At 46.2% G+C, this 23,934-nt stretch overlaps 1 protein-coding gene across 1 annotated transcript; it reads left to right on the top strand.

Moving 5' to 3' along the window:
* Positions 1-6,384: 6,384 nt before the first annotated feature.
* LOC139826565 (uncharacterized) lies at positions 6,385-23,783 on the top strand. The gene is made up of 3 exons (XM_071802706.1): positions 6,385-6,446; positions 6,608-7,491; positions 23,690-23,783. The coding sequence occupies exons 2-3, from the start codon at positions 6,695-6,697 to the stop codon at positions 23,781-23,783; spliced, it is 891 nt and encodes a 296-aa protein (XP_071658807.1). The 5' UTR covers positions 6,385-6,446; positions 6,608-6,694.
* The last annotated feature ends 151 nt before the right edge of the window (positions 23,784-23,934 follow it).

Raw genomic sequence — 23,934 nt, forward strand, 5'->3', positions numbered from 1 at the left:
AAAAGATTGGAGAAAGGTCTGAAAGAAACAGATAAGGATGATGCTGTTCCTCTAAACTTTGTCTATTCCTGTTTTGAAACGGCATCAGCATGGTTTTGCTTATCAATAGACATAGTCATTCTGACTTAACTCCATTTTTTTAAAAAACAGTTTTAAACACAAAATAGCAACCACCAGAACCATAACCAAAGAGCACAGAGCACAGGAAAACCACGTCGAAGACTCCTGTCCTCACTGGTTCTAGGTGTTAGTGTGCCACGTAAAATGGCAGTAAACCCATTTGTCTATCATTTATTTGGAGCTTCATCTACATCACATCTGCTGTAACGACAAAAACCTTGAACACATGACAGCCACGTTAGAACTGAGGTATCACATTCCTTCCAGAACAATCATATCTGAAATGGAATAAATCCAATTATCCTCATGTACACTGTTGCCATTACTGAAATTAGGTAAGAGCTGCCCATGTGAGAGATGACCTCTCATAACAACTGCTGTCAAAGCTCCAGACCATAAAATCCTAAAGAAATGTTAAAATCTATTCCATTCCAGGAATGGGCCTAACACTTCATCTTATTATGTCGAAGTGTATGTGAGACAAGAATAACCTATCAGTTACAAAGAAAAATAAGTTTTTGCATTAATTACAGCTTGTACAAGACTTGAGACATCAGACTTTCTAGCCCAAGGCATCTAACAAGTGAAAATCACCTTTTCAATGCACATTTTCTCATGAAAGAAGAGAGGGAATACAGGAGGTAGGAACTCTGTCTCTTTGTGTTGATCCAAGATGTGAGCACTGAGAAAAATGTTGTGTTTCTCAGGCAGAAACACACCAGGACATCTAACCTACGGAAAGAAAAAAATAGGTTAATGCGAGACCCCTTACTCCGGTCTTACACATGCGTCAGTCCACGCTCGTGGGACCCTATCTCAGAAGGGACTGAGTAGGCCCTTAGTTTCCCTACTGATAACCTAAAATGGGTGTGAGATCAAGATCTATCATCACGAGATCTCTCATTTTCTATTTCAGACTTTTCCTTTTTATCATCTCATATAACAGAGGCAGATGTCATAGCCTTAGTATTACACACGACAGAAACATTTGATACCTACAAAGAAATCAATGACTGAAACCCACCACTTTTTTCTTACATCTAAAGAGAACACCTGTTATGAACAATGTATTACTTTTACCCATTTGCCCAAGGGTAGTAATCCTTTTCATTAAGTAAACATCACAGAGCAAGAAAAACCTTACCTTAAAACTAACCTCTTCCTTGTGTACTCCTTCTAGCGAACTTTGTGACCCCAAAGAACCTGTCAGTGTCTCCGGTTTGGAGGAAGAGCTAAATAAGCCATGGATGAGAAAATACAGCTACAAGCAGCGTACGTATTAATCTCCACGGGGGTATTATCACTGCAAAGGTAGGGTATCATTTTTCATTAACTTCCATTTACAGATGAAAAATGAGCTGTTAAAAATCAGAGATCTCCCTGGGAGCTCTTAGAACTGAAGGTGCATTCACAGATGTACATACACAGATCACAGAATCACAGAATGTCAGGGATTGGAAGGGACCTCAAAAGATCATCCAGTCCAATCCCCCTGCTGGAGCAGGACCTCCCAGATGAGGTCACACAGGAAGGCGTCCAGGTGGGTTTTGAATGTCTCCAGAGAAGGAGACTCCACAACACCCCTGGGCAGCCTGGTCCAGGCTCTGTTACCCTCACTGAGAAGAAGTTTCTTGTCAAATTTAAGCGGAACCTCTTGTGTTCCTGTTTGAACCCATTGTCCCTTGTTCCACCATTGGTTGTCACCGAGAGGAGCCTGGCTCCATCCTCCTGACACTCACCCTTTATAGATTTGTAAGCATTAATAAGGTCAGCCCTCAGTCTCCTCTTCTTCAAGCTAAAGAGACCCAGCTCCCCCAACCTTTCCTCATACGGGAGATGCTCCACTCCCTTCTTCATCTTTGTTGCCCTGCACTGGACTCTCTCCAGCAGTTCCCTGTCCTTCTGGAACTAAGGAGCCCAGAACTGGACACAATATTCCAGATGTGGTCTCACCAGGGCAGAGTAGAGGGGAAGGAGAACCTCTCTGGACCTACTAACCACCCCCCTTCTAATACACCCCTGGTACCATTGGCCTTCTTGGCCACAAGGGCACAGTGCTGGCTCATGGTCATCCTGCTGTCCACCAGGACCCTCAGGTCCCTTTCCCCTACACTGCTCTCTAACAGATCGTTCCCCAGCTTATACTGGAACCTGGGGTTGTTCCTACCCAGATGTAAGAGTCTACGCTTGCCCTTGTTATATTTCATTAAATTTTCCCCGCCCAGCTCTCCAGCCTGTCCAGGTCTCTGGACGGCAGCACAGCCTTCTGGCGTGTCAGCCACTCCTCCCAGTTTCGTGTCATCAGCAATCTTGCTGACAGTGCACTCTATTCCTTCATCCAAGTCATGGATGAATATATTGAGTAATACAGGCCCCAGTACTGACCCCTGAGGCACTCCGCTAGACACAGGCCCCCAACTAGACTCTGCCCCATTGACCACGACTCTCTGGCTTCTTTTCTTCAGCCAGTTCACAGTCCACCTCACTACCCGATCATCCAGACCACACTTCCTCAATTTAGAAGCAAGCATGACTGTGTCAAATGCTTTACTGAAATCAAGACAGACCATATGCACTGCTTTACCATCATCTAGCCACCTGGTTATGCCCTCATAAAAGTCTATGAGGTTAGTCAAGCACAACTTCCCCTTGGTGAAGCCATGTTGACTGCCCCTAATGACCCTCTTATTCTTGATACACTTTGAGATGGTACCAAGGCTAAGTTGTTCCATCACCTTCCCAGGGCTGGAGGTGAGGCTGATTGGTCTAGAGTTACCGAGGTCTTCCTTCTTGCCCTTTTTGAAGAATGGAGTGACATTTGCTTTCCTCCAGTCCTCAGGCACCTCTCCCATTTCCCAAGACTTAGCAGAGATGACGGAGAGTGGCCTAGCAATGACCTCAGCCAGCCCCCTCAGCGCCCACGAGTGCCTCCTAACCCATGGATTTGTGGGTGTCCAGATTGCTTAATGGGTCCCTAACCCAGTCCTCTTCAACCAAGGCAGACTCCTCCATGGTCCTGACTTCCTCTGGGGCCTCAGCGGTCCAGGGCTCCTCAGAACAGCCTCCAGCAGAGCAGACAGATACAGAGAAGGCGTTCATTAACTCTGCCTTCTCTGTATCTCCTGTCACCAGGGCACCCACCTCACTCAGCAGTGGGCCTGCATTGACTCTGGTGGTACTTTTACCCGCCATGTATTTGAACAAGCTCTTTCCGTTGTCCTTGAGCCCTCTCACCAGGTTTAATTCTAAGGAGGCCTTAGCTTTCTTAGTTGCCTCATTACATCCTCTGACAACAGCCTTATATTCTTCCCAAGGGGCCAGCCCCTCCTTCCTTGATCTGTGAACTCTCATCTTCCACTTGAGTTTGCCCAGCAGTTCCATGTTTAACCAAGCAGGTCTCCTGGTTTCCTTTTGGACGTCCTACCTGTCGGGATGCTCTGATCTTGAGCTTGGAAGAATCAGTCCCTGAATGCTAACCAACTATCTTGGGCCCCTTTACCTTCAAGCAGCCTTGCCCACGGGATTTCCCATAGCAGTTGCTTGAAAAGGCCGAAGTTTGCCCTATTGAAGTCCAGGGTTGTGATCCTGCTTGGTATTCTGTTCCTTCCACATGAGATCCGGAACCCCACCATCTCATAGTTGCTGCAGCCAAGGCAGCCCTCAACCTTTACCGCTTCAACCTGACCCTCCTTGTTAGCGAGGATGAGATCCAGCAGCGCTCCTCACCTAGTTGGCTCCTCCACCATTTGCATGAGGAAAGTATCATCAACGCAATGGAGGAACCTCCTGGACTGTGGGTGCCCGGCTGAGCAGTCCTTCCAGCAAACATCAGGGTAGTTAAAATCCCCCAGGAGAACCAGGGCCTGTAATTGTGAGGCCGCTCTCAGCTGCCTGGAGAAGGCCTCATGAACTTCCTCATCCTGATCTGGTGTCATAGACACCCACAACAGTATCACCCTGTAAGAGTCGGTCTGAAGATGGAGCAGTATTTGCCTGAAACAAGGTCATCAGGAACTAAGGGAACTGAGGCCCTGACAGATAGAACGCATGGACAACGACTTGGAGAGAAGCCCGAGGAGAAGCATTGTGTTGCACTGTTTCTCCAATTCGGGGGGGCTACTGCTGGCCTGCTGCCTGGCCTGCTGCCTCAGCCAAATCATCCCCCGCCTCCTAAAAGTGATTGTTACGTGTGTCTCTTCGACCCAGGGACAATAGCTGTCATCCAGAAGATGGATTCTCACCTGCAGCCTCGGTCACACCTTGTCCCCACCTGCTCCCTCCAACAAAGGCCAACGAAGACGAGCATGCCCAGAAGCTCACCAAGGGTCCTGCTGTCACCCAGTGGACCAGAGAGAGACCCCGGAATGCGAGGCCACGCATGCACAGATGGGTCCTGGCACGCAGAGTGGAAATTTTTCGGGACTGCGCGGTTAAGCCTGGATTGCGAAACAAAGACGGAGGTTGGCCTCAAACAGTGGGAGCAAGGGGCGGTGAAGAAGCGTAAGAGATGACTCCCAAATGGACACCGTTGAGATCTCCCCACAAAAGGATCACGGATTACGACAGAGGACAGAGTACCAGCAGCATGCTGTTTGGGACCTGGGACCATAGGGATGTCTTTGGACCCTTGCTGGTAACCAAGCCTCTTTCCCCCCTTTCTTTTTCTTTCCTTTCTTCTCTACTTCCTCTTCCGCGTGCCGCTTTACGCGCAAAATAATAAAGTAACACTGTTTGATTGAATGGTAACCCTTTGGCGTTTTGGTTGCCTTAATTTTGCGCTTTGAGGTCAAGGTAAACAAACCATCATAAGTCCATCACCAAATGGACCGTGACACAGCCCTGCCAGCCTGCCCCTTGATTCTCGCGCACAGACTCTCAACTCACTCCTCATCCGTCCCTGGACAGTATGCCTTCTCACATAAAGAGCAGCTCCACCACCTTGCCTGGCTGGCCTGTGTTCCCTGAGAAGGGCATAGCCATCCATGACCACATTCCAACCATGTGAGCTGTCCCACCATGTCTCTGTAATTGCCACATTGTTCAACAGGTGAGAGAACCACGCTTCTCGTCAACTGAAAACTACCAGCGGTCCTTTGTCTGGAATTTTGCTTTTGTGCATATCTTTCTGTTATCTGTCCACCCTCAAGATTGTCTTAGAATGGGATGAGAGCAACAGAAGACTGTAATGAAGCTACTGAATTCAGGACTATGTCATTATGAAGTTGGAGTACCTGAAGATACCACTAATAGTGCACAAGGAAAATTCAAGGACTTCAGATATGACTTCCTGGGCTTTTCAAACAGTCCACACAAATGTAGGATTTGTAGAGTTCATACACATTTGTATTGATTCAAACCCTTCTGTAGCTGGAAGGATCAGGAAAGTACTTGCATGTTGTCAGAGATGAAGGCGTCAATGGTTGAAGCTTGCGAGCACAGTACTCTTCCAATTCTGAAGCCTTCACACAGTCGGGACAGCTTTTCAATGTGAACAGTGTAAGGCAGAAGGAGAAGACAAGCACAGCTTCAAAGCCAGCCCTGTGGGGACCATTTGTAAATTTGCTTTTGAACTTCTTCAGATGACCTAGATGCTGGCGTGTTGCACACTGCCTTGTTATTTTAGAGATGTTCTCTGGACGGAGGCCTGTCCTTGTAAACATGCAGGTGGAACAACGGTTGCCAAAAAAGCCTGCAGAGAGAACACACCCCTGGGTAGATCGTTCCCCTCCAGCCAGAGAGCACCAAGGCAACCATTCCGCTTCTTCGTGAGAATGCAGAACAGTTGTGCAGCCCTACAGCTAGAACCACAGTGCTGTTGTGCCTATCACCACCCATCCGGTGAGGCTGTAGAGAAGAAAAATTCCGTGTTTAAAACTAAATGAGCAAGTCACAGACACATGTTGCAGGTGACCAAGCTTGGGCAGCAGGGAAACGTAGAAGCAAAGCCAATAAAGAAGATGCTCTTTTTTCTCCTGCTGTCGTGCACATGCAGGGTTGCATCACGGCTTGGACATCACCAAGCGGTGGAGGGTGACGTCAGCGAGCCACGGACTGTGACATCGCCGAGCCACGGACTGTGACCTCACGTTCTCGGTGCTTATCTGCGGGCGCCGTCAGAGCCTGGCTCAGCCTGGCTCGTGCCTGGACTCCTGCCGAGCAGCCTGCGAGGCGTGGACGTCAGAGCGAGGCTTCTCCTGGTGCTGGGCCGTGCTTTGGGGGCTGCTGGTGGCAGCTCTCACTCGCATCCCAGAGCCATTCCCCGTGTTTCCCCAGCCCTGCCTGCTTCAGGCAGCCGGGCACCGCGGCACACACTTGCAGCAGCGGAGGTGAGCTGTGCGGGAAACGTCCCCGGGCTGGCTGTGGGGTGGCCGATGGGGCTGGCGGAGCCGTCAGGGTGTCCTGCTCCAGTTGCCCGGGCATTCCTTGCTCCCTTTTCCTCCCCTCCTCCACGGGACAGCCAAGGACCGCAGCCTCTCTCCTTTTGCAGTGCTCAAGCCCTTTGGCAGCACCGGGACCAGCCAGGGGAAGCAGCTGTTCCTCCTCAGCTCTCCCCAACCCGCTGCACAGCACAACCATGGCCAGTGAGACAGCGTGGAGCTGCCCCGTCTGCCGGGAACCTCGGAAGGCCGTCGCCTTCGTGCGGCCCTGCCAGCACCAGTTCTGCGTGGGCTGCATCCTGCGCTGGGCTAAGAGGACATCAACTTGCCCACTCTGCAGAGGCCAGATGGAGGAGGTCAAGATTTCTGTGCAGGGAGATGAGTGCCTGTGTGTCACCATGTCCCCTGCACAGCCATCCCTGGACAGCAGCCAGGCCAGCGCAGCTCCCAGCCGCCCCGTCAGCAGCAGCCGCTCTGGCCCCGCGCGGTCCCCTCTGTTCTTTGTGATGGGGACGCCGTTCCCGGAAGAGCAGGGGGCTGTGGAGACGGAGGACACGGCGGCCGTGGACGGGCTCCTGCCCCAGGTCTGGGCAGGGCTTTTCCAGCAACACCAGCAGCTCCTGGAGCCCGTGCTGCCCTGGCTGAGCCTGCAGCTGAACGCCATCTATGAGGAGCAGTGGTGGCTGGCGGCGGCAACACAGAGGATGATCCTGTACGCCCTGTGCTGCCAGGGGCTGGACGAGGAGGCCCTGGTCCAGCGCATGGAGCCCCAGCTCCAGGAAAATGCAGCACCGCTGGTGCGTGGCCTCGTCCAGGTCATCATGGAGCGGTGCAGCGAGGATGCCTGGAGACTGCTGTGCTCCTACGGGGCCGAGGAGGAGGACTACGGCCGCGCAACCAGCCCCAGCCCCAGCAGCTCCCGCGTGGGGACTCCTGACCCCAGGCTGGTGCCCACCAGCCCTGCGGGCTCCGACGTGGAGGAGGAAGCCAGCACGTCGGAGGCCGCTCTGCCCAGGGCTCCCAGCTGCCTTCCCTCTGCGCCCGGGCCTGCACAGAAGGAGCAGCCCCAGCAGGAGCCGGGGCAGGTGGCGCTGGCAGGTCCCTCTGCCCAGGGCTGCAGCCGCAGCCCCTCCGCTGCCGGCCGGGGCGCGGACTGCTCGCCTGGGGGGCCCCGGCGCCCCCCAAAGAGGAGGAACGCAGGACCCCAGGACTCTCCCCAGCCCCGCAAGAGGCCGCCGCGCCGGAGGCACTAGCGGGGTTCCAGCTTCCGTTAGTGGAAGCAAAAGTAAATAAACTCGTTTCCCTGACACAGTTTCTGGGTGCTGCTTTCTCCCCCTTCTCCTGGGGCCTTTCCCTGTCTCCACACCAACCGTGGCTGGCACCAACCTGCTGGGGGACACGGCCACGGGTCCCCACAGCCCCAGGGCCATGTGGGTGGTGCCACCTCCCAGGAAACCCTGATGCAGCCGCACACCCGCAGCGAGGGCAGAGCAGGTGTGAAGTGCCTACAAAACCCATCACACACTGAGCAGAGCCACAGGGATGGTGAAATCTCAGTCTCTCTCTCCTTCCTTCCTTTCTTTCTTTCTTTCTTTCTTTCTTTCTTTCTTTCTTTCTTTCTTTCTTTCTTTCTTTCTTTCTTTCTTTCTTTCTTTCTTTCTTTCTTTCTTTCTTCCTTCCTTCCTTCCTTCCTTCCTTCCTTCCTTCCTTCCTTTCCTTCCTTCCTTCCTTCCTTCCTTCCTTCCTTCCTTCCTTCCTTCCTTCCTTCCTTCCTTCCTTCCTTCCTTCCTTCCTTCCTTCCTTCCTTCCTTCCTTCCTTCCTTTCCTTCCTTCCTTCCTTCCTTCCTTCCTTCCTTCCTTCCTTCCTTCCTTCCTTCCTTCCTTCCTTCCTTTCCTTCCTTCCTTCCTTCATTCCTTTCCTTCCTTCCTTCCTTCCTTCCTTCCTTCCTTCCTTCCTTCCTTCCTTCCTTCCTTCCTTCCTTCCTTCCTTCCTTCCTTCCTTCCTTCCTTCCTTCCTTCCTTCCTTCCTTCCTTCCTTCCTTCCTTCCTTCCTTCCTTCCTTCCTTTTTTCCTTCCTTCCTTCCTTTCCTTCTTTCCTTCTTTCTTTCTTTCTTCCTTCTTTTCTTTCTTCCTTTCTTCCTTTCTTCCTTTCTTCCTCTCTCTCTCTTTCTTTCTTTCTTTCTTTCTTTCTTTCTTTCTTTCTTTCTCTCTTTCTCTCTTTCTTTCTTTCTTTCTTTCTTTCTTTCTTTCTTTCTTTCTTTCTTTCTTTCTTTCTTTCTTTCTTTCTCTCTTTCTCTCTTTCTCTCTTTCTCTCTTTCTCTCTTTCTTTCTTTCTCTCTTTCTTTCTTTCTCTCTTTCTTTCTTTCTCTCTTTCTTTCTTTCTTTCTCTCTTTCTCTCTTTCTTTCTCTCTTTCTCTCTTTCTTTCTCTCTTTCTTTCTCTCTTTCTTTCTCTCTTTCTTTCTCTCTTTCTTTCTCTCTTTCTTTCTCTCTTTCTCCCTTTCTCCCTTTCTCCCTTTCTCCCTTTCTCCCTTTCTTTCTCCCTTTCTTTCTTTCTCCCTTTCTTTCTTTCTCCCTTTCTTTCTTTCTTTCTTTCTCCCTTTCTTTCCTCCCTTTACTTCTATTTGTTTGCTTTCCTTCTTGTAAGTAATATAGTAACGTAAGACTGACAGAACCACACGTGCTGCAACCTCTATGTGTTTACCAATTGAGCCTAAATATCATAAATCCTTCTGCCACCAAGTCATTTGCCAGTTGTGTCAAGTTGCAAAAATAAAAGCCTTTTGTCTATGGACCACAAGGCTGTGCTGCCATCCACAGACCTGGACAGGCTGGAGAGTTGGGCAGGGAAAGATTTAGTGAAATATAACAAGGGCAGGTGTAGAGTCTTACAAATATATCAAGGGTGAGTGTCACGAGGATGGAGCCAGGCTCTTCTTGATGACAACCAATAGTGGGACAAGGGGTAATGGGTACAAACTGGAACACAAGAGGTTCCACTTAAATTTGACAAAGAACTTCTTCACAGTGAGGGTGACAGACACTGGAACCGGCTGCCCAGGGGGGTTGTGGAGTCTGCTTCTCTGGAGACATTCAAACCCGCCTGGACACCTTCCTGTGTAACCTCATCTGGGTGGGGAAATGCTCCAGACCGCTTTCACATGCCTGCAGACAGCTCACCTATAGGGAAGATCACTGCACAGGGGTGGCATTTGGTCACTTGTTACTCACAGAAGTTAAACATCAACAAGAAGTTCAAAATCAAGCATGATTAAGAAAAAACTGACCCAAAGCCCATGGTATGAATCTGCTGGCATTTGGGAAAGATGTCTTTAGTCACTGTGCCTTAAAGATCTCATCTCTATGCCTCAGATTCCTGCTTTCTTGTGAGAAAGAGCGGGAGGCTGTGCCTGCCTGAAGCCTTGAAATACAGGTGAACGCAGCAGACCCAGTGATCTTCTAACCAGGGCTGAACTCACCAGCACCTGCGTCCCTGCTTGTGTTACCTCTGTCTGGGAGCTTAGGTGCCTATTTGGACGTCACCTAGTAAAGAGGTAACTAAAATAAAACTTGCTCTTTGCAAATGCATTCTTGGTCTCTGGCTCTTCTTGTGACGTGCCTGCATTTGTGCACACAGCATCTTACTCTTCATCAAGTGCTAATCATAGTCTTACTAGTTGTACTGTGAACATGTCCACCTGCTGGTATCACTATATTCTACCAGTTTTACTCACTCCGTTGGTAGGACAGAGCTGAAGAAGAGCCGAGAAGGAGCACAACTTCTGAGAAAGTCCCAGAGAGCAAGATGCTCCAATTCCATCATTTTGCACTGAAGTTTATTAGATAACACCTGCCCTCCTTGAAAGTCTAATCAGAAAAGCTGCAAGTAATTCCAATGCAGAGGCTATCTTTCATGCTGCCAAAGATACACAAATGAGGGAGACACCCACCCTCTGTTTTTTATGGAGAACAAGTTATTTGCAAGCTTTTAAAATCGTTTTCATGCACAAACTCAACACTGAGAGAGAGAAACTGGTGAATTTCATACGTCCTTTTAGAACCCTGAGCTTGGAGACTGAGCTTAAGTGACTGGATGGCTAAAGCCATGAAAGAGGTGGCGGCCAAAATCACCTGCAGCTCCAGAATGAGGAAACAGGGTTGCTTACACTATTGTCACTGCAGTTCCTCTTGCTGATACTGTAGTGCATTTATAAACTTTCTGGATCTGGAATCAATTCAGGCTATCTACAGGCTGAGGCTCAGGCTGCTTTACCTTTCTGCTAACAACTGCTTCACTCCTGTGAGCTGTCGTACAGGGAACAGCTCAGATACACAGACCTTCATTCAAGCACGTCACAAATTCCATTCTTAGAAGCTCTCCGGCAGAAACACCTCAAGTTCATTCATTGCTCATCTGCAAGGGAACTGATAAAAGTATCTGGTCCAAAGGAAACCTCTCACTTGTTTCCAAAAGATTTGCACTAGTTCAGGGCAACAGACACTGTTCTTTGTCCCTTGGTGCCTTCTCCAGAGTTGGATGCCCCATTATGGAACCTTATTCTAACAAGACGCAGCCAAAGAAATGCCCAAGGAAATGCACTGGACCCCTGCTGCCCTGTAAAGTTCGTGACGAAAACAGTCTCTGACTGGTGGAACATCTTCAGTGAATTTAACCAGATTCTTTGGTATTACAAATATTTTATAATCAGAAAAGGGTTTTCTGTACTTAGGTAAGTTGCGGTCAACATTCCAAAGGGATGCTGAGAGTCAGAAGACAGCAGACAACCCAAATCCATTAACTACACAGAGTATTCGTCTACTTAGGTCCACTGCAAAAAATGGGCTTCCTTGTTAGAAAACATCAGTGCTGGTGAGAAAACAAAACAAAACTGAAGAACCCCCACTGTTTGATTTTATCAAGAATTTCGTTCTTCGGTGTTTGAGGTCAGAGACTGTAGGGGGACAGGACAAGAGCAGCTGCTATAATGCTCACGAATAAACCATTCCTTCTGCTGGCTGTTTTTCATGCATAGCACTTTCTGATAGAAGTTCCATAGCTTTTATTTCTCTCCCTCCTCTGCTTCATAGCTGAGAGTGAATATAAACTCTTGCATTCTTAAGAGAATTGCCCTGTGTCATTGCTTGGGGAAAAAGATGGGGCTTCCAGCTGAGGGTGACAGTTGAGTATCTCTAGCAGTAATCACTGTTTTACAGCTTTCCACTTCCTCTCAGTCTCAAACTCCTGCTAAACAAGCTTATGACTGGATATTGAATTTTCCCACTGCTACAATTTAAGTATAAACAGATTAACAAATGCCATTCCAGGTGCTGAGACACACAGTGGGCCACAACACTACGGGAAAATTTAGTAGAAATATCAGCTAAACACAGAGAAAAGAGTGGGAAATATCATCTGAGCGGTCGGGGTTTAGAGATGTAAATTTCTCCAGCCAAAGCATCTGGCCCTATATCCCTGAACACACTTTCAAACTTGAAACTAATTAGGGAGCTGTGAGCCATGTGCCTCCTTACAGCAACTGCCGAATTTATGAAATAACACAGTCGCTAGAACCAGAAAGCAAAAGGAAACGTTCATTTGATTTCCACCTCTTGCACAGAGCAACACTGATTCATTCATCCTTGGTCATACATTCCCCTTCTTTCCTTACAGTGGTTCCTTCAGGCAAATGCAAGACTCAGCGAGACTTGTACTGCTGTTGTAACTCCAAACCACATACAGATGCCACCAGTTAGCAAAACAAAGGGAAATTGCGGCAGCGAAATGGAGGGTCTGGTCCTGAAAGCCTGAGTCATGCCAAGATCTCTTACCACTGAACTCCTACGAGGTTATTAATCATCACAGTCTTCTTGTTTGGGCTGTGCTACAATCCAAAATCTGAGAGTAAGAGCAGGAATTCTGTCATTTCTGCCTTCTGAGGTGGGCAATTCCCACTCACAGCCTGTCCAGCAGAGGGTGGAAGGAAGCATCCATGACTTGGACTTATAGCCCCTCCCTTGACTGTGAAATAAATAACTCAGGCTTAGATTTGTCATTGTGATAAGAACCAGGGACAGATTGAAATAGCCTTCTGTAAGCCAATGCTGAACAGCAGAAGGTTGCAGTAGCCTTTCTGGACGACAGGAGGGAAAGAGATGGGTGGACTGCAGGGAAAAGTGATGTGCTGTTGAAATAACTGTTATTACTGTAACCAGAAAAAGAGAACAAATAGAGCGATTCACCAGTTCTCTTGTCAATGACAGTGGGTGCATATGGACGCAGCTGTTTAGTCCTTTATTTCTGAGGTACGCAGTGCTATTTACATCTATATGTTTGCTTCTGATGCTACGGACATTACTGCTGTGCTCATTCACAAATGGAAATCCAAAACATCCCTTCTCGCCTCTGTTCTGCTGCACTCCATAGCAACAGAGCATCCCTGGACTTGGCCAGCCGCGTCAGGGAGGAAAGTGGCAACCAACAGCTACACGAGCGCACGTATGGATCAAGGGTAGGATGGCAGTGAGATGGTAAAAAATCCTGACATGCCCGCAAGGCAGGTAACCAGGGGACGCAGTCAGGTCAGCAGCAGTGGCCCTCGACCTGTGATGTTAACACTGTCAGAAGCAAAGCGCTGCTTGGCCCATGCTGAGGTGAGGGAATTTCACACCCTCTCGTCCATTTTCTCCCAGCTGAGATCCATGCTGGCATTTCACCCGTTGAAAGAGATGCAGCAGTCACATCTCCGTTCCACTCTCGAGTGACATCGTTTGATCCCCTTGGCTGCGTTATTTCTCAGGCCTCATTCCTCACATCTTACAAAGACCATCCTATAAAATCATGATGATCCCTTCATCCCTCCACATCAAATCTCCAAACAGGGACACACACCAGGAATTTCTCTTTACTCCCTCTTTGCCTTCAGGCTACTTATTTCTTCCTGCCATTGTCTTTAGGTTTTAGATTCCCAGGGCAGCTCTTGCACCGTCTCCTTTAGCCCCAGCTCCTGTTGCATTACTGCCCTCCAGACTTGTTCTGTTTTCCACTGCATTCAACACTCTCTTCCCTGTACGCCCATGCTTCCCTACCTCATCCTTTCCTCCAGCCCTCTCTTCTTCCTGCATTCCCTGCCAACTTCCAGTCAACTGGGACCTCCCCAGTCAGCCAGGACTGCTGATGGGAATGTGGCTTGGTGAGCACCTCCACCAGCTCCCTCAGCACCCTTGGGTGAATCCCATCTGGCCCCATCTACTTGTGTGTGTCCAAGTGGTGCAGCAGGTCACTAACCATTTCCCATCGGATTATTTGGGCTTCGTTCTGCTCATCCCTGTCTTCTGGCTCATGGGGCCGGGTACCTAAAGGACAACTGGTCTGACTGTTAAACACTGAGGCAAAGAAGGCATTTAGTACCTCAGCCTTTCCCTCATCTTCTGTCACTGTTGCTCCCCATATCCACCAGCGGATGAAGACTCTCTAGAGCCTTTCCTTTGTTGCTGATGTATTTATAGAAGTGTGTTTGTTTCCCTTCACAGCAGCAGCAAGGCTCAGCTCTAGTTGGCCTTTGGCCCTTCTAATTTTCTTCCTGCATAACCTCACAGCATCCTTGCAATCTTCTTGAGTAGCCTGTCCCTTCTTCCAAAGTCATATATTCTCCTTTTATTCCCAAGTTCCAGCCAAAGCTCTCCCTTCAGCCAGGCTGGTCTTCTTACTCACCGGCTCATCTTTTGGCACACAGGGACAGCCTGCTCCTGAGCCTCTAAGATTTCCTTCTTGAAGAGCGACCAGCCTTCCTGGACTCCTTTGTCCTTTGGGACTGCCTCCCAGGGGACTCTGCCAGCCAGCCTCACAAACAGGTCAAAGTCTGCCCTTTGGAAGTCCAAGGTAGCAGTTCTGCTGACAATCCTCCTTACTCCTCCAAGAACAGAAAACTCCATAATTTCACGAGCACTATGTGAAAGACCACCTCCAACCAACACATTACCCACGAGTCCTTCTCTGTTCACAAACAACAGGTCCAGTGGGGCACCTTCCCTGGCTGTCTCACCGACCAGCTGTGTCAGGAAGTTGTCTTACATACACTCCAGGAGCCTCCTAGACTGTTTCCTCTCTGCTGTGTTGTATTTCCAGCAGACATTTGGTAGGCTGAAGTCCCCCAGGAGAACAAGGGCTGGCGACTGGGATACCTCACGTGGCTACCAGCAGAATATTTTGCCTGCCTTTTCATCCTGGTAGCGTGGTCTGTAACCCACATCCACCAGGATTATCTGTCTTGTTGGCTTTGCCCCTGATTCTTACCCACAAACACTTGTCAAGCTATCATTTCCCTTGTTAAGCTCCAGACAATCGAAACACTCCCTAACATACAGGGCTACCCCGGCTCCTCTCCTTCCTCGCCTGTCCCTTCTGAGGAGTTTATAGCCACCAATGCAGCACTCCAGCTGTGGGAGTCATCCACAGATGGGAACTACGTGCTAGTTTTTCTGCTGCACTGTGGTTTCCAGCTTGTGCCGTTTGTTGCCCACGTTCCATGCATTTGTATAGATGCATTTGTATAGATGCATTTATATAGCTGCAGTGCAGCTGGGCTACTGATCCTGCCACCTTTTCACAGTAAGAAGCCCCAGTTCCTTTGTGATCATTTTCAGGTGCTTCTGTGGTTTCTAACACATTATAACCCTTGTGTCTTTGCTACCACATGACTCTCCATCCCCTGCCTCTACTGAGACAGCTGACTGAACGTGCTCGGTAGCACCCTGTCCCCCAAATGCTCACATGCCACGCTTGGCTTTGCCTCTGTCACACCTGGTTTTCTCCCCTTCCCCCTTCAAATCTAGTTTAAAGCCCTTCTTATGAGCTCTGCTAACTGCTGTCCAAGGATCCTTTACCCTCTTTGAGACGGGTGCATTCCATCTGTTGCCAGCAGGCCAGGTGTCATGTACACCAACCTATGACCAAAGAACCTGAAATTCTGCTCATGACATTCAGGACATTCTATGATTCTATGACACTAATCCTGCAGCCAGGTATTGATCTGGTGAGTCTTCAGTATCTTTCTCATTGTACTCTGCAACTGCAGGAAAACACTACTTGTGCTCCTCATCCCTCAACCTGTCATCCTAAGGCCCTGAAGTCCCTCTTGACTGCCTTTGGATTTCCTACTGTAGTCTCATCACTGTCTACCTATCATACAATCCAGCATTTCGTTAACCAGACCATATATTTCTATATTGCCGTTCTAAATGTATAGAAAGTATTCTTGTATGGAGGAGAGCTTTCTAACACTTAGATACTTTTTCTGAAATCTAGTATTTTCTATACCTGCAATTTATGCACAAGCCCGCAGATTATCATGTGAAATAATGGCATTCCTAGGTTGCAGAGTAATTACAAGAGCTTTCTGAATGAATCAATGCAAAATTGAGTCTGCAGGGAGGATGCTGCTCTTTGTTCAAAGCTATTCTAAGCTGCTATGGACTCATCAATAAAATCACAGTCAGTTTTATTGCTTCTGCTGCATAATCCAATCCATAATGCAGTGAAACAGATGAAAACGTAAGCATTTTAGGCTGCTACTGCTGCTTAAGGAAACAACGATCCCTGGCAAGAACTGGCACTGGAAAGATTTACAAATATATGAAAATGAAAGACCCCCAAGAGATGAGTGAGAAAAGGCAGAGTGAAAAAACAAGACCTGAGAGAAAGAAAATGGACAGAAAGCTGACATCCTCAAGGCAATTGGTACAAAGAAACTTGAAAAATCGTCCAAGTGCCTGGCTTTTTCACACACTCTGTGCGTGGAAACACGTAGCTGAACATAAATTTTTGTTATTACGGCTTCTAACCTGCCTATGCAGAGAGTTTATTCTTACTGTCTGACTAACAGATTTGTTAGGAAAGCACCTACCCAAGGCATTCTCTGAGGCACTTCCGTATTCAAAAGAGCACATGAGCATCTCCCTCTGCTCAAGAGGACCAAAAGGACAGTCAAACTCCAGTCCTCACTACGTCGCTCCTAAGTATGTGAATTCCTTCCTTGTCAAACACATATGATAAGTACCAGTTTTAGGCAACTCACTGGGAAATGAGTAGTTTTCATCAGTAATTCTCCGCTCACACCAGGATATGCAGAAGTCAGCTTCTGCTCTGGGAACAGAAAGTCTTGTGCATTCTCTCCATAAAATGCAAAGTCATCCCCTACTGAAAGAACAAAAAAAACCATTCACAAATACATAGTTGTCAGGGTTGTTACACGGAATTTTTATTAATAGGTGTGCAATGAAAACTCTATAAATTATGAATGTCCTTGCAGAATGCTGCATCTCCCATGCATAAAGATGCTGTCAGTAATAGGCAGTGGTTGGTCACTAGTGGTACAGGTATGGCACACATTCCGCATGATTTAGAACTACCTGACACTGGAAATGTTTAAGACAGATGTCCCTTTTTAGTATATTGTCCTCCTCTGTGCCAGGGAACCTTTCAGCTTGCATTCTTGAAAGTCACGGCAAACTACACAGAAAAAGAGCAAACCCAAACCATTTGATTCTGTATTTGTACAGAAGAAATAACACAGCAACATCAGATTTTTTTTTCTTTCCCCTGACTGACTGAGAGAGCAACTGCTTCTCCAGCAAATGGCTCACCCACTTTATTTCCAGTGCTCTGACTATGTGGCACCTGATTACTTTGTCTTCTGAACATGAAATGAAGTGCCAAAAGGGAGGAAAATTATTTACATTTTTATTAGTTTTGAAAGATTTGGCTTAGTAGAGCAGCACTGGAGTTTGATGTGTCATTAACTTTCCAACTGTGACAAGTGCCCTGAAATATTTTGGGGGTGAAGATGACTGCAAGGCTTGAAGGCAGACTACCTAGTCACAGTGCAGACAATGTCCAAAGCTATGACAGAGGATGTATACATAATACACGTGTTTATACACAGCATGCTAAACATTGGTCCAATTGATTTCTCAGCACTTTCAGTATGACCAGGAGTCATCTCACTGGGCAAACAATTATTCTAAACAGCTGCCTGCATGAATAGAATAAAAAAGGTTGATATGCGATTATAAGATTTCAGTGCTTGTTCAGCAAACATGTCATCATAAAAAGGTGTTGAAAGACAGGCACCATTACTTTTGAAACATATTCCCTCCAGAGAGCCAGCATGTAGTAAACAAACATCAGGTCATTTGGCCATCCCGCCACACAGTATGAGATCAGTGTCCTGCTAACTCAGAGCATAAGTATCCACGTGTTACAAGCAAAAAGCAGGTGCAAATCCCTCAGGGATGAGGCACAACATACAGCAAGTGAAAGCTTTGGCTTTAATGAAAGTGCGTTGTTACCACAGCGTGAGCCCCGGTACACCAATGCTAATCAAACAGGGAGCTGACGCAGTGGGACCCTGCTTGGGGGTGAAGCTCAACGGAAAGGACCAGAGGGGTGTATAACAAAACTTTTTCTGATTAACATAGCACATATATAATGCAATGTTCTGTTTTGCTCACTAGCAACCTTGCTGTAACGTGGGTGCTGTTGTCCGAATTCTGAGTTCTGAAGCTGGCCATCACATTGGTGCCTGTGCAAAGATGGGTGCAGATGAGGAGGAAAGTGAACTATCCTGGGTTACCATCACAACGACACAAAATGTTCTTGGGACTCTATGTATTCAGATGCGAAGAAGCAAACCATTTCAGGTTACCATGACAAAGTGCTTGGGACTCTACATACTTGGATAGGGGACACAAACTGTTCTGTGTTACTGTAACAAAATCTTCTCACGCTCCACACCACACTGGTCTCTAGTTCTTCTCTTCCTTCAGAACTTCCTTAACTGTGTTCTGAGTAGATGAAGAATCAGTGAGCACTGCTGTGTACAGGTAGCACATCCAGAGATAAGAGATATTTTCATAAGCTCCTACCAGCCGCCCACAATGGATGCTACGCTATAAAAGCTGCTACTGCCTTTACTTGGTTAGGTTCCGTCTTTGCAGGGGAAGGACACGTGCACACTTCTAATCAGACTAAAAACAAACCCTGCAATTGGGTGATTTCTAGAAAAAACACGGCACAAGGAAGAAAATTTCCCAAAAAAGTTAATAATGATAGTTGCACTTTGATCTTATTCTAAGCTTCATCTTTTCTAGTCGCACTGCTTGCAAGGACTGTCTTTCTAATGGATCTCAGCTTTACAATCACCAGGAAAAAAACTCTTTCTGAGTTTTTGGCTCTACAAAAAGAAAGCAGATAGTTACTTTTGCCATATGAGGTCTGGCTTCTGGTGTGGTAAGGACCTAGGCAGGCACCGCTTCCTCTCATGAGGCATATACTTAGTTTTTCTGAATATTTTTTTTAATTCAGGCAGTTGAAAGAGGAAAACATCTACCACTGCCTAAAAAGCAAGCAAAATCTCTAAGCTGCATATTTCTGCAGAGTCGTGAAAGGCATGTAGGTACTATACAGAATAAAGAACAGGGATTCTAAAGGGCCAGAATATGCTGAAGAGACTATTACTCTTTAGCACTTTTGAAAACAGTCTCATGCCTCTTAAGGTTAACACTGAGGAGTCTTCTCTGTCCTAACACGCACAGCGAAAATCTGCTCTGCCCAGGGGACAAGCAGGCATTATATACCGCACCTAGATATTAATATATGAGAGCGTGACACCCTCAAACCTTGCATGAAAGGAATCATACGAGAACACGAGCCGTCTCTGGACTAACACAGATCAGATTTTTTTTTTTTGCCTTGTTTAGGCTTTTATGCAGAGGTAACAACAGATTGATTTGAGTCTTTCCATCTCCTTCTTCCACTATCAATGAATATTTTTGAACCTAGAATGACATCCCAAATAACCCTTTATTAAATCAGCAACCCTTACAAGTAAAAAGCAAAGAAGGGAAAAGTTAATATCTGAAGCTAAGCATTTTGAAAAGTTAATATAAAACGTACAAGCAATTTTTTTACACAGAGAACATGAATTATATTTAGAATTTGCCATAATAGAACAATAAGCAATTTTAACAAATTGCCTGCAGCCCTATAATACATATAAATGCTCAACAGTCAGTGACCTTTAACAACAGCACTCATCTGCCACCCAGTGTCCATTTGCCTTTTTTCCCGTCTTATAAAACACACAATATGGAGTCTGCAGAAGACCAACAGTACTGTCTGCCACGATGAACTCTACAGTTTTATTCGTGTTCTATTCGAATGCTACTAGCAAACTAGGCTACTAGAAACAGGAAAATCAGGGTAAAGAAACTAAAGCAATATGAGCAATCCTAACAAATCATTCAATGAGTTTAGTCAGAAGAGGGATTTTTTTCTCCGCAAGTGCGTACCCAAGAATAAATGAGAAGTGGTGGAGTGGAATGAAGTAGTGTTGGAGGGGGTCCTGAAATTTATAAGAGAGAAAACTGGGGGGCATGGCACCAACTAATGTCCTTTCCCATCTCAAATTAACTAACATGTGGAACAATATTTACTTGCCTGTTACCTGAAGACACAAGCTGAGTTAATTCAAACTTTATTACATTACCTGGAAGACGATAAATAAATTATATCAGTGTGGCTGAATAAGTAGAATAGTTTTACTGCTTGCTCCTAAAACTAACTTTACAGGAAGGGATGGAGAAAGCACAGCAAATAAAACAGAAGAGTGGACAAAACACAGAGGAGAAAGAAGATAGCTGTAGAGCTAGTCCATTATAACTGACAATATTCTACTTTGGTTCCTGGAGTATTTATTCTAATATTACTAATATTAGAATAAAAACACACAAGAAGGAAGTAATGGCACAAGATAACTCTCTGTGGTTGACACCTGATGGATTTATTGGACAAGGGGACAGCCAGTGGCTTCTGGCTTGTCCTTCCACTGAACTTACAGGAGTGGCTTGGTCCAGAAGGGCAGAAACCTGCCACCCAGCAAGGACAAAGGAGAGCTATCTGAATTAAAGCTAAGGGATGAAAACTTTTTAAATTAATAAAACACCTGCTCGTCTAGGTATGACTGAAAAAGTCTGGCCAAAGGTTACTTGCAGTGATGAAACAGAATGTAGACAGACCATTGTTAAACATACCTTGTTTTCTCTCCCCCTGCTTGCCTAAAAACAATAAATAAGATTTGGGCTTTTAAAAGACTGCCTAGTTATTAAGCTCATGATTTGTCACAGACTACAAACTAAAGAATCACTGACAGAAAAAATTAAAAGCAGAACAGTTTGATAAGTCTCGTGTTACACGAGGTGTCAGAACACGAGGTGTACCAGATAACGTACTTCAGAAAGACAGCCAGACAAGCAGACAGACAGACAATGTGGATACATGGGCCTACTTTGTCATTTTTAGTTAATCAATTATTCAAGCACTTAAAAAGCATACTTACTTTCAAACATTTCAGTTACTGCAGCAAGATGTATGGCACTTTAAAACACCTTCAGGAAAACAGTAAGAAGTAAACTAATCCATTATAACACTAATTAATTTAACAATCTAGCATTCATGGGAAGACTGTAATATCTATACAAAATAATTCCCCTATTCTATGTCAAGCTGCTACTAAGCAAAATCAATCTTAACTAATACTATACATCTATGTTTGTTTATTTTAAGATGTCATTTACAGTTTTAAAGTTCTGCAATATTTTGGGGAAAATACTTTATAGCTGAAATTGCATATTTATCCATGTCTGCCTCAACTTCAGAACAGTCTGTATTTGTAGGAAAAATTGTCATGTTTACAGTACCACTAGTTTGGCTGTGTGAACTGTAAAATAGCAGGACCACAAGTGCAATTAATGTATTTACGTTTGGAAAACGCTTGAAGTCTTGGGCCATCCTATAGGACACACCCCAAAAGAAAAAATCAAAAGCCCTAACTGCAAGCACCTTGATGCATAGGTAATCTTCCACAGGGATTACAGACAAATGAAAAGGTGTGAGGAAGTTTTCCTGTATATTTCTATGTATTATGTAAAGATTGTCTGAATATCTTATGAAAATAAAACGTATTAAGATGCGTATATCAATTTGATACATATATATATTCAAATGCATTTGCCTGTATTTAGCTCCTATCTGTTTTACTTACAATGAATTATGTCTTATTCAAAGACACTCTTCTTAGGCCTTGGAGTGAAATTCTGACCCCTTTGAAACATATGGGAACTTTACTACTGATTTTATTTGGGCATTCATGCTGGACATTCTGCCTATCTAAAGAAGCTGCCCTCAGTTGCGTCCCACTTATTTTATCAGTATTGGCTGGTTTTTCCATTTCTCTTGAATGTGCCAATATCTTTCTTCAAACAACATTAGGGTTTTCAGACAACATTTTAGCAATAGTCTTTTTTTGAGAAGGCTGTGCAAAATCATGTTTTTCCTAAGAAAATGTATTGCTTTGTGCTAGATAACAGCTACTAATGAAGGTCATAGGCACAAAATCGTATAACTGTCAGGTAAAATAAATGGTTAACCTGTCTATGGTTAGTCCTGCTTGACCAACCTCAAAGCCTTTTATGAGAATGTAACAAGGTGGATGGATGATGGCAGAGCGGTGGATGTGGTCTACCTTGACTTCAGCAAAGCGTTTGACACAGTCTCCCATAGCATCCTAGTTGCTAGGTTGAGGTGCTGTGGTCTGGGCAATAGAGTAGTGAGGTGGATTGCAAACTGGTTTAAGGAGAGAAGCCAGAGAGTGGTAGTCAATGGTGCGGAGTCCAGTTGGAGGCCAGTATCTAGTGGAGTGCCTCAGGGGTCAGTACTGGGGCCAATATTATTCAACATATTCATTAATGATTGAGACGAGGGAATTGAGTGTGCTGTCAGCAAGTTTGCTGATGACACTAAGCTGGGAGGAGTGGCTGACACGCCAGAAGGCTGTGCTGCCATCCAGCGGGACCTGGACAGGCTGGAGAGTTGGGTGGGGAATAACCTGATGAAATTTAACAAGGGAAAGTGTAGAGTCCTGCATCTGGGCAGGAACAACGCCAGGTTCCAGTATAGGCTGGGGAATGACCTATTAGAAATCAGTGTAGGGGAAAGAGACCTGTTGGTCCTTGTGGACAGCAGGATGACCATGAGCCAGCACAGTGCCCTTGTGGCCAGGAAGGCCAATGGCATCCTGGGGTGTTTTACAAGGGGGGTGGTTAGGAGATCGAGAGAGGTTCTCCTTCCCCTCTACTCCGCCCTGGTGAGACCCCATCTGGAGTATTGTGTCCAGTTCTGGGCCCCTCAGTTCAAGAAGGACAGGGAACTGCTGGAGAGAGTCCAGCGCAGGGCAACAAAGATGATTAAGGGAGTGGAGCATCTCCGTTATGAAGAAAGGCTGAGGGAGCTGGGTCTCTTTAGTTTGGAGAAGAGGATGCTAAGGGGGGACCTTATTAATCTCTATAAGCATATAAAAGGTGAGTGCCATGAGGATGGAGCCGGGCTCTTCTCGGTGCCAAACAATGATAGGACAAGGGGTAATGGGATCAAGCTGGAACACAAGAGGTTCCACTTAAATTTGAGAAGAAACTTCTTCTCAGTGAGGGTGACAGACACTGGAAAAGGCTGCCCAGGGGGGTTGTGGAGTCTCCTTCCCTGGAGACATTCAAAATCCACCTGGACATGTTCCTGCGTGACCTCATCTACATGTTCCTGCTCCGGCAGGGGGATTGGACTGGGTGATGTTTTGAGGTCCCTTCCAATCCCAAACATACTGTGATACTAACAATATCTACTTCACGATAATTACTTTGATGCTCTTCTTATAACTAGGTAAATGTAAGAGAAACTACTCTTCTACAGAAGTGGGTTTTTATTGCAGAGAGCGAAGAGTCATGTGTTCAGAGCTGTGTTCACCTTCAGACAGGGTAAGTGCCTTAATGAAAATTATACTTTGTAGCTTGCAGATGTATTAACTATGGAGCTTTTCACTTGTGTCCCCGATAACCCTGAGGGAAAGGGAAAGTAATCAAGTCCTCAAGGAAAGGTCTTTTGTGAGTCAGATGCAAAGAATTTTAGAGAAACAGACAGGTGGAGAGTGTGGTTTAAAAAAGATTGGAGAAAGGTCTGAAAGAAACAGATAAGGATGATGCTGTTCCTCTAAACTTTGTCTATTCCTGTTTTGAAACGGCATCAGCATGGTTTTGCTTATCAATAGACATAGTCATTCTGACTTAACTCCATTTTTTTAAAAAACAGTTTTAAACACAAAATAGCAACCACCAGAACCATAACCAAAGAGCACAGAGCACAGGAAAACCACGTCGAAGACTCCTGTCCTCACTGGTTCTAGGTGTTAGTGTGCCACGTAAAATGGCAGTAAACCCATTTGTCTATCATTTATTTGGAGCTTCATCTACATCACATCTGCTGTAACGACAAAAACCTTGAACACATGACAGCCACGTTAGAACTGAGGTATCACATTCCTTCCAGAACAATCA

This window comes from Patagioenas fasciata, chromosome Z, assembly GCF_037038585.1.
Source record: "Patagioenas fasciata isolate bPatFas1 chromosome Z, bPatFas1.hap1, whole genome shotgun sequence".
Classification (NCBI taxonomy): domain Eukaryota; kingdom Metazoa; phylum Chordata; class Aves; order Columbiformes; family Columbidae; genus Patagioenas; species Patagioenas fasciata.

Coding starts and splice junctions, on each gene's coding strand:
- LOC139826565 (XM_071802706.1), top strand. CDS start 6,695: ATGGCCAGTGAGACAGCGTGGAGCTGCCCCGTCTGCCGGGAACCTCGG. Junction 7,492..23,689: donor GTGGAGGAGGAAGCCAGCAC/GTCGGAGGCCGC, acceptor TTTAAAAAACAG/TTTTAAACACAAAATAGCAA.